The following is a 9,956-nucleotide window of genomic DNA, read 5'->3' as shown; positions in this document are numbered from 1 at the left end:
CCGCCCCCAAGTGCATGTTCAGCCCGTTCCCGGCTAGTCTCGGATGTCTTCCCTCCCGTCACTGCCTGTCTCCCTGCTACATCTTTGTCCCCTCTCAGGGTCTTCTCTCCCTTGGGTCTCCCAGCCCCATTTGTGACCCCCTCTCCCTGTGTCCCCAGGACACGCTGGGCTCGTGGCAGCGCTGTGTGGCCATGTGTGAGACGGCCCTAAAGCAAAGGAAACGCGTTGTGATCGACAACACGAACCCGGACGCCCCGAGCCGTGCCAGGTACCCGGCCCATGGGGGGCCTAGGAGGGTTGGGGGACTGGGGAGTAGGCGGGGCCTGTGGACAGCCGGTGCCGTCCCCCGCAGGTACGTCCAGTGTGCCAGGGCCGCAGGCGTCCCCTGCCGCTGCTTCCTCTTCACAGCCACTCTGGAGCAGGCACGCCACAACAACCGGGTAAACCCGCCACCCCTCATGTCCCCACGGGCTGTGCCCCTCCCCACCCCTCTCCCACCTGACTCTGGGCCTGCTGCCCTCCCCAATGTCCCCACAGTTCCGCGAGATGACAAACTCCTCTCACGCTCCCGTGTCCGACGTGGTCATGTTTGGCTACAGGTACCTCTGCGGGCAGGTTTGGGGCGAGGCAGGTGCAGCCAGTCCTCCCCTCACCGTTTCCATCCCCCCAGGAAGCAGTTTGAGGCCCCCACGCTGGCCGAAGGCTTCGCGGCCATCCTGGAGATCCCGTTCCAGCTGTGCCTGGAGCCGAGGCTCGAGCGGCTGTACCGCCAGTTCTCAGAGGGCTGAGCCCAAGCCCACAATAAACCTGCTTTTCCGGAGCCTGGGGGCATCTTGTTGGGATGAGGGGTCCTCACTGCAGGAGGGTCCCAGGCCACTCCATGCCTGGCACACAGGGCACTCTGTATGTTTCTCATTCAGCCCTCAGAGACATTTTCAGGCACCCAAAAGGTGGACCCCAACCCCTGCCCTTCCCCCTCCCAGGTCAGGATCCAGCTACTTTAGAGGCAGACCCAGGTGCCACGCACGGCCCACCTGGTCTTGCAGAAGGGATTCAGGCGTCACTGGGACCTGCTGTGACACTGTCCACGGAGGTGGGGAAACCTGGGGGCAGATCCTGCAGGCTCCCTAGAGCCAGCCAGCGAGCCCACATGCCCCCACCCAGGCCCCAGTTCAAGACCAGGCACGTGTCCCTCGAGGGGTCAGGTCTTGTAACGCTGGCCTTGAACCCAGGGCATGTGAGCCTGGACCAGCCTGTGAGAGAGGGGGCAGCCAACAGCCAGATCCTGTCCTGGGACCTGTGAGTGCCTGGGCCAGCCAGACCTGCAGTGTGAGCCATCATGTCACAGGGTGCAGAAAAGGCCCCGGTCACCTTCTCTCACAGCTAAATGAGGCCTGCAGACTCCCAGTCCCAAGGGAAAGAAGGGGCACTCAGAGGCACAGGGACCACGGGGACTAGACAGGGAGAGGCCCGTCATGACAGCCCACCAAGACACCACAACTTGCCAGAGGGGAATCACCTCAGCTGGTCCCCGTTCCACCTCCCAACTCACATGACAGTAACCCAAAGTGTGGTCCCCCCAGGCGGCCCCAGCCTCCCCTGGAAACTGATACACACATGCCCAAACCTGACCTGATGGGCTCAATGAGGGAGTTGGGGGCTGGGCCTGGCCAACACTCAGCCCCCCATTGGGAAACCACTGCTGTCGAGGGGCTCAGCATTTCAGACCAGAGAGGCCTCCCCTGCCTCTCTGTGCGCGTGCACACATACACACAGCTGGGAGCTGCCTGGCCTCAGAGCAGTGAGCAGAGGCAGCACGAAGATTTTTAAAAGACTTTATTGGGGAAACGTACAGGGGTGGGGACCGTCCTTGGAGACCTCAGGACGCTGTCCTCCATGTCACTGGGCAGTTGCAGTCCCAGGGGCCCCAGCTCAGAAGCATCTCGCCTGGGGGCAGGGGAGATGTGGGAGGGGCTGGCTGAGGGCTCCCAGCACAGGCCCCACTGTCTGCTACACCCAGGCCTGGGCTTCGGGCCCCAGAGGGCTGAGCAGAGCCCTTGCCCTGGCCAGGCCTGGACCCTGCACCTCCCTCTGCCCCAGGGCCCCTCCCTGCTGGGATGGGGCTGGAGTTTCCCAGGACCAGGGTCACCCTGCTGCTGGAGCCCCCGGCTTGTCCCAAAGTCCCTCCTGCATCTGCCAGGGTGGCCACTTACCAGTCTCTGCGGCGGCCTCGTCTGCGGCTCCTGGAGGCGCCCAGCCTGGGCCTGGCCACTACCCGCCCATCTATGGAGAGGAAGCAAGGGGGCGTCAGCGGCCGCATGTGTGGGAGGGGCGGAGGCAGCGCCAGGCCTGCCTGCCTTACCCCTCGCTGCTGCTGCTCCTGCTCCAAGTTCCGCTGCAGGACCTGCTGCTGGTTGGCAATGACACGCCGGATGCCGTTGACGAAGTTGCTCTGGTCGTGGGGGATGAGGCCGATGAAGATCTTCTTCTCCGAGGAGTAGAGGAGCATGAGCACACGGATCTCGCACGACGCCTTGTAGGAAAAGTGCACACAGCCGGCCTGGCAGGCACAGGTGCCCGTCACAGACGCGCCTCCACGGCACAAGTCTCAGACCACACTGCCAGTGTCTCTCGGGCCTGGGCTGGCACCACAGAGCGTACCACAGGCCAGGGGCCTCCCGGCTGCTCTGTCTTGCCCTTGGGGGTGAGCACTGTGGCATCCCCCGTCTGGGGGCCAAGGAGACGGTGGCCAAGAGCAAGAACGGCTGAGGCCAGCAGGCTCTTGTACTGCGGGGCCCAGGAATCTGCATGGCAGCCCTGAGGAGATGGTGGCACCCTCGGAGACGGAGCACGGGTTTGAGGCTGCACCCGGCCCGCAGCAGGCAGGGAGCACTGAGGTTGGTGCCGCCACCTTGCACAACCACCTCCTCCTTTCTACCAGAGAAGCCAAGACTCCGAGCAGCTGAGGCCAGTGCCAGCTCTCCCCTGCGGTCATGCCGTGAGGCCCAGCCACAGCCACCAAAGCAAGCCACGGCTCCAGCCTGGGCGTGCATGATGGAAGGCGGCCCTGCCAGCAAGAGCGGGTTCTGGTGTGGAGCCTTTCTGGGTGCCCCGGGACCTCTGCTCTGAAACTCTTGAAACTGCTTTAGTGTGAAAGCAGCCCACAACCAGGCCCTCCCAGCACAAGTTCATGGATATCACCACATAGAATGACTTGAAGGGAAACACTGTTCACTTTGAAACACGTCACCCGGGTATGGCCAACAGCCAGAAGGTGGGCATGGACGGATGAGGGCGCCTAACCCTCCTCACAGCTGGAGAAACAGGGCCAGAGAGAGAAGTCCCCCAGCCTCAGGTCTGGGGACTTGCTCAAGACCCAGGTAAGCTAATGGCCAGGTGCTCTGGGGCTTCAGGCTGAGGCCGACAGCCTTCCCTGCCTGGCAAGGGGCTTGCGGAAGCAACAGGCTCTCAGGTCTCAGTCTCTCCATCACAGAACTTGGAGTGACAAGGGCACCCTGCCCCTGGTACTCAGGGCTGTGACCCTGAATCAACCCAAACGTGGCAGTGGAGGGGCAGGACCTGCAGACCAGGGTCAATGCCCCCCTCTGTACAGTGGGGTCAGGACAGCACTGAACCTTGAGGAGCTGGGGGGACCCATGGCACACACCCTGTCTAGGGGCCGCCATCACTCCCAAGCAGTCAGATACCAGCACTGCAGGCCTTCACATCCCACGCTCGGGAGCAGACCGGCTACTCCGGCCCTCCCGCGCCTGCCAGGCCACTCACAAAGCCATTGTCCATGATCCGGCACAGGCTCTTCAGCGTCTCCAGGTCCTTGGTGAAGTGAAACTGCACCAGGCGGGAGTTCCGGAACAGCGGCACCAAGGTGGTCTGCAAGGAAGCGGGGACCCCCGGCTTGATTCTCCCACTGGGCCTCCTGCCGGCCCCAGGACTGAACCAGACCTCCCGTCCACATCACACCACCATGCTGTCTTCCTCACCTCGGGAAACATCACCTCCACGTCACCTCCAGGCACACCAGGAGTGTGGGCGCCCAGTCCCTTGGGGTCCCACTCCCAACCCTCTGCCTTGCCCATGCTTGGCAGCCGCCTATGTCCAGGGCGCCGCACCATGTTAACTCTGCGAGACAACGGCCACCCTGCCTGCCTCCCTCAGTCCCGATCGGGGACCAACTGGGGTCCCGGGAGCCCTGGGCTGACTCCTCTTGCTCGATGGGCCGACGCCAGCGTGGCTGTGCCCCCACCCTCTGCCAGCTCTGTGCTGCTCCCCCAGCTGCCAACTCGGGGCCACCCCCCACGGGGAGGTGTCCTGCGGCCCACCCCCTCTGGCTCTGCTCACCAGCAGCTGCTGTGGGATGAGCTGCATGTACAGCTTCCTTGGCCACTGCTCGGTCCTCCTGCGCGCACGAGGGCACGAGGGTCAGGAGGCCCCATCACACTCCGACGCAGCCTCCACCACCTCCGCCCCCAGCCCGGCACTCACAGGATCTCCCCCTGGTTCACATAGACATGCGACGGCAGCCACCGCTTGGACCGACTGTTGGGCTCAGGCCTGGGCTTTGGGGAGAGGAAGGAGGAGACCTCAGGAGTGCAGCGCCTAGACCCCTGCACCCCCGCCCAGCCCAGGGCCAGGGAGGACACAGCTGTCCCAGGTGCCCGGGCTTACCTCCTGCCACTCCATGACTCCACTCCACGCCAGGAACTTGTTGTTGACGATCTGGACGGGGCCCGCGTTGACACCACCGGGTCCTACCGCCTGCAGGAGGAAAGGCAGGTGATCAGAGAGGCCAGGGAAACCTCACACTGTCCAGACCAGGGGCCTCTGTCACTTCCTCCCACCCATCCCCACAGCCCCTGCCACGCTACTTCTCCACCCAGGGAGCCGGCCCTGCCCCTCCCCTGTTCACCATGGTCCCCCAGTGTCCCAAGACAAGTCCCAGCCCCGCCCCTGCTGCAGAGCCGCAGAGTCGGCCTTGAACAACGGGCAGCCACGTAACTTGTGGTACAAGCTGGGGGATGCCTAAGAACAGGGGCACCATCACCTGGCAAGGCATGGCCAGGACACGGGGTCACCTTGCAGCCTCACACCAGCCCTCCCAACCCGGCACCTGCTCATCACCTACCTCCCAGCTCCATGGCTCCCCTGCTGCGGGGACATACCCTCTGTCCTCCCTCCAGCCCTTCCAAGCTCCCTGGGAGGGCACTTCTCCCCCCAGCCCTGGCGGGAACCAGCCCCTGCCCTTTGCAGCCCCCTGGCTGCTCCTGGCTCTTGCCGTCACATCACGCTCTGCCCACCACCAGGGTGCAGGAGGCTGGCTCAGGTCCATCTCCTCCCTGGCCCCAGCGGGCACGGGCTGCACTCCGCTGGCTCACCTGCTTGCGGGTGGTGATGACCTGCCGGATGGCATTGACAAAGCCGCTCTGGTCGTAGGGGATAAGGCCCATGAAGATCTTCTTCTTGGACGAGTACAGCAGCATGAGCACGCGCACCTCACAGGGGGAGATGTGGGGAAACAGCATGCAGCCAGCCTGGGGGGTTCGGCACATCAGGGCCTGAGGCCTAGGGCGCCACCCACCCTCCACACCACCCATACCACCCATCGAGGCCAGGAGGGAGGAGGGCAGCAGCAGGCAAAGCCCTTAATGTCAAGGTCATGGTCATGAATAAGGTGCCTAAGAGGAAACTCGTCTTTCCAAGAGGAGATGACACCCACCTCAACACCCTGACCCCATTGCAGCTGGGCCCCATGGGGCTAGGGGGGTCCATCCTGGCCACGTCCCCCTACTGCTGCCAGCCCTGCTGAGCCAGCGGGTTTGATCCCTGCACCTGCCCAATGAGGGCCACCTGGCCTGGGTGTCACCTGGCTGCTGGGTGCAAGTGGCTCTGCTACCCCCTAGTCTTGTCACCTAAGGCAAGCCACCTCCTTCTAAGCTTCAGTGTCCTCATCTGTAAAATGGAGCAACAGCTGGGTGAGGTGGCTCACGCCTGTCATCATTCACCATTTTGGGAGGCTGAGGTGAGAGAATTGCCTGAGTCCAGGAGTTCAAGACCAGCCTGGGCAACTTGGCGAGACCTCGTCTCTGCAATAAATCAAAAAATGAGCCGGGCATGGTGGCGTGTGCCTGTGGTTCCAGGTACTTGGAAGGCAGAGGTGGAAGGATCGCCGGAGAACAGCAAGTTGAGGCTGCAGTGGCTGTGAGTGTGCCACTGCACTCCAGCCTGGGCAACAGAGACTCCAAAAAAAAACAAAAAACGAGGTAACAACAGACATACACTGTAAGCACTACATAAATGCTCGTTAAAGGAAATGCAGGTGCCTCTTTGGTGGGTCGTGGGAGGATGGGATCCTGACACATGTTCCCAACTGAGGTATCTGGATGAAGGTATGCATACTAGTGCCTGCCCCCACGACCAGTCCACCTCCCAGAACACTGTCCCCCTCCATGCTGCCAGCCCAACTTCTCTTGACCCCAGGTCCAGCCCAAGGACCACCCTCTCAGATCCCTGTCCCTGGCCTTATGCACAACCATCTCCCCTAGAACATCCACCCACAGACTGTGAGTGGCACGTAGCGCGTCCCTGGAGGTGCAGCTGGAGGGGCTGGGGCAGACTGTCCCAAAGGGGAACACTTCCAGTGTGTCCCCACCACCCAAGCCCTCTCTGACCCACCCCATCCAGATCCCACACCCTTGAGCACCCTCACCAGCTGGTGTTTGCCGAGTGCTCACTACCTGGTAAGATCACCATTTCAAGCACAACCTCATCCCTCCTCCCGGCGACCCTATAAGGTAAGGCCTATTCACATAGCCCCATTTTCTGCTTTACAGATGAGAAAGCCATGCCCAACACACGATTCCCTCCTGGCTCGCTCCTCTCTCTAGCCATGCCCATTTACCAGGTCCCTGCCACGTGCTGTGTCCTGACAGCCTCCCAGGCCCCAGCAGGGGCGGTCCAGGTCCCCCTTCACCACAGCCCGTGGCAGCTCTCGCCCAGCACTGCCACTGCCACCCAAGGCTTAGAAGTGAGCCCCTCACCCTCTGCCCGCCGCGAACCCAAAGACCACGATGCATGCACAGACAGGCCCGAGAGGCTGTGAGGGGGCACAACTGTCTGGTCCCCGGGAAGACGCCGGCCAGCCCCTGCCTAGGGACGTCTGAACAGGGCGCCGCCTCCCACTGCCCCTTCACCGGGGCCTGGGCCGGCCCTGTGCTCCTACCATCCCGCCACCCGCCCGCCTCTGACTCACGAAGCCGTTGCCCATGATGCGGCAGAGCCCTTTGAGCGAGTCGCAGTCTCTGTTGGTGAAGTGGAACTGTGCCAGCTGGGAGTTGCGGAACAGGGGGCCCAGCGTGGTCTGGGGGCGACAGAGGGGCAGCTGGGTCACCACACGGGCATGGGGCTGCTAGGGAGGGTTGCAGGGGCGGAGCGCGTCTCACCAGCAGCTGCTGTGGGATCAGCTGCATGATCAGCTTCTGTGGCCACTGGTCAGTCTCCCTGCAGGAAGGAGAGGGTCAGAGAGGGCCCAGAGCCCCGCGCCCGCCAGCCGCCTGCCCTCGGCACTCACAGGTTCTCGCCTTGGTTCACGTATGCCTGGCAGGGCAGGGCCCGCTTCAGCTTCGCGGTGGAGTCCGAGTAGGGTCTGCGCTTCTGCGGGGGCAGGAGAGGCGTCACCGTAGACAGCCTGGGTGCCCAGGCCTGCCCCCCCATGGGGACAGATAGGACCCAGGAGGCCACCCCAGCCCCACAGGCACTGCTGGGGACCCGACACAGACCCGCTCACCTCCTGCCACTCGAGGACTCCGCTCCAGGCCAGCAGCTTGTTGCTAAGTCGGTGCTCGCTGACGGCCAGACCCCCAAGTGTGAGCCCGGGCGAGGAGGGACCGATGGGACCCAGGGCCCCAAAGACGCGAGCACCTTCCTGCGGCGGAGTGGGGTGAGGTGAGAAAGCTGAGGCTGGGGACTTGCGAGGACAGCAGGCCCCACACACTCTGGAGGAGCACCCCACATTCAGACCCAAATCCCAGATGGAAACTCCCGGGGCTGTGTCCAAACCCAGTGTCCCAGAAGTCAGGACCCCGAGGGGCTGACCCTCATGTCCTCTTCCTGCCGTCCCCAGGACCCTGCCTTCCCAGAGCCCACTGGTCACCCCGACACTGGCCCAGCAGAGTCCTAAAGCCATCAGCCCATCCCCCTCCAGCCTCTGCTCTGGCTATGGGCCCCATCAATCCTGAGCCCGCACTCTGCACCAGCTGTTGGGGAGCTTCCCTGTTGTGCCCCAGGCTGGCCTCAGAGTTTCCTCGCAGGCACGCACAAGCCAGCCTGCATGGCGTCCCCTGTCCCACACGGGCACCCCATCAGCTCAAGATGAAGCTCTCGCTCTACCCTCTGGCTGTGCCAGCGTCTTCCCCTGCGCCCACCGGGTGACCCCAAGACACACACAGAGGGCAGGGCCATCCCAGAAGGAGACTTCATGTAGAGGAGCGGTCTCACACCCAGAACACTGAAGAAGACCAGGAGAACATCCAGCAACAAAGCAGAGCAGAGCTACCCCCAATTATCTTCTTTTTAAACCAGAAACACTTCAAAGCAAACAGCAAACAGGCGGCTTTGGAAACAGCCCAATGGCAGGACACCAGGAACATCTCAGTAGGAAGGACCTCCATGCAGCAAAAAATAAAAAGGGGGTTTCATCTTATCCTGAACAGGTATTTTCCCAATATTCTATGAAGCACAAGGAGATAGCCCAGGTTAATGACAAGAGGAAAAACTGTATTTTGTGGAAGCTTAAAAAAGAAAAAACCTTGACAAGCATAGGCTCCACCTGGGTAGGCGATTCCGCACCTGGGCAAAAGTACGAGCTCAGGAAGAAAACCCGAGCGCCCTGATGTGAGAACATGCTGACAGGTGGTGAGGCCAGAGTGTCTGAGACAGAGAAGGGGAGGGAAGCCCGGGAAGCCAGGGACGCCCAGCATCTGGGGAAACGTATGTAGCTGAATGCACAGCTGGGCGGCTTTGCAGAAGAGGGTGCACCAGAGACACACAAGGTTTTAGGCACCAGGACCTGGGACACCTGGACTGCACATGTGGAACTGTATATATATGACCATGGGCGAAGCGTGGCAGTCTTCTACTGCCTTGAAGATGAGTTTAAAATCAGATGAACGCACACCAGGGCCCAAAGGAAACGCCAGATACACATTTCACGTCTCCTTGTCTGGAAAAGCAGGTTGATTTGAGGCTGAAAAGATGTGTGGTTGGAAGCCACACACACAAAGACCTAAAACCCAGGGACACCTGCAGCCTCGACAAGGCCCATCAAGGTGGGAGCATCACATTCAACGACCTGGCGTAAAGCCCACCAAGGAAGTCTCACATCTGGGCAAGCGGGCGCAAAACCGCGCGGACCTGTGACCCAGACTTGATGTTTATTGCACGGGGGAAGCCCGTGTAGCACCTGTGCTGGGTTTAAAGCCTTCAGGTACAAGCTCAAGGACCCAGAAAGCACTCGAACACCTCGACGCTACCGCCTCAGGAAGGGGAAGGCAGGAAGTGAAGGGGTGCGTTTAAGTTCTTTCTGGAAAGTGCCCAGCGTCCGGGTAGGCACGTGTAAGACCCCAGGAAGCCCGTTCGAGGCTTGAGCGGCGCTGTCATCGCCCTCTGCCACCCACAGCGCCGGACAGGACTCGAGAAGTGAGCGCCGGCACCAGTCCCACTTCAGGGAGGGCGCGTGGCCTGGCCGTGCGCGCAGCCTCGCGCTGTGCGGCTTTCCCGCCCCAGGTTAAGACCCCGGGACCTTTGGGAAATACGTGCGACCTCTGGCTCTGGGGAAGCGTGCGCAGCCCCAGGTCCCTGCAAAGCTGAGTGTTTACGCTTCGGGTCTGGGCTCGTGGTAATTCCGAAGGGCCCCCCACGCCTGGGCGAGGGTGCCAATTCTG

The 9,956-nt window shown here is 62.2% G+C and overlaps 2 protein-coding genes across 3 annotated transcripts in view; one reads left to right on the top strand and one right to left on the bottom strand.

Moving 5' to 3' along the window:
- The window catches only part of PNKP (polynucleotide kinase 3'-phosphatase), a 6,732-nt gene extending 5,912 nt beyond the window's left edge, over nt 1–820 (top strand). For both annotated transcript variants that reach the window (XM_021711243.1, XM_008055800.2), the window contains 4 exons: nt 101–268; nt 353–440; nt 538–599; nt 671–820. In XM_021711243.1, the coding sequence (XP_021566918.1) occupies nt 101–268; nt 353–440; nt 538–599; nt 671–788 (436 nt within the window). In that variant the 3' untranslated portion in view covers nt 789–820. The remainder of the gene's footprint in view (nt 1–100; nt 269–352; nt 441–537; nt 600–670) is intronic.
- Nucleotides 821–1,819: 999 nt separating this feature from the next.
- On the bottom strand, nt 1,820–8,346 carry PTOV1 (prostate tumor overexpressed 1). Its single transcript, XM_008055805.1, has 13 exons — nt 8,333–8,346; nt 7,802–8,009; nt 7,586–7,668; nt 7,458–7,515; nt 7,268–7,375; nt 5,394–5,549; nt 4,687–4,776; nt 4,504–4,577; nt 4,360–4,417; nt 3,787–3,891; nt 2,363–2,560; nt 2,214–2,283; nt 1,820–1,947 (listed from the first exon to the last, which is right to left on the bottom strand). The coding sequence occupies exons 1-12, from the start codon at nt 8,344–8,346 to the stop codon at nt 2,272–2,274; spliced, it is 1,164 nt and encodes a 387-aa protein (XP_008053996.1). The 3' UTR covers nt 1,820–1,947; nt 2,214–2,271.
- Nucleotides 8,347–9,956: the final 1,610 nt, after the last annotated feature.

The sequence above is a fragment of the Carlito syrichta genome, unplaced genomic scaffold (assembly GCF_000164805.1).
Source record: "Carlito syrichta isolate Samal-C Ts95f unplaced genomic scaffold, Tarsius_syrichta-2.0.1 Scaffold301956, whole genome shotgun sequence".
NCBI lineage: Eukaryota > Metazoa > Chordata > Mammalia > Primates > Tarsiidae > Carlito > Carlito syrichta.
This window is presented reverse-complemented; position numbering and strand designations above follow the sequence as displayed.

Excerpts from the sequence above, each read along its gene's own strand:
- PTOV1 (XM_008055805.1), bottom strand. Across the intron at positions 7,669-7,801 it reads GAGTCCTCGAGTGGCAGGAG|AAGCGCAGACCCTACTCGGA; the intron begins GTGAGCGGGTCT and ends CTGCCCCCGCAG. Across the intron at positions 4,578-4,686 it reads GAGTCATGGAGTGGCAGGAG|CCCAGGCCTGAGCCCAACAG; the intron begins GTAAGCCCGGGC and ends CTCTCCCCAAAG.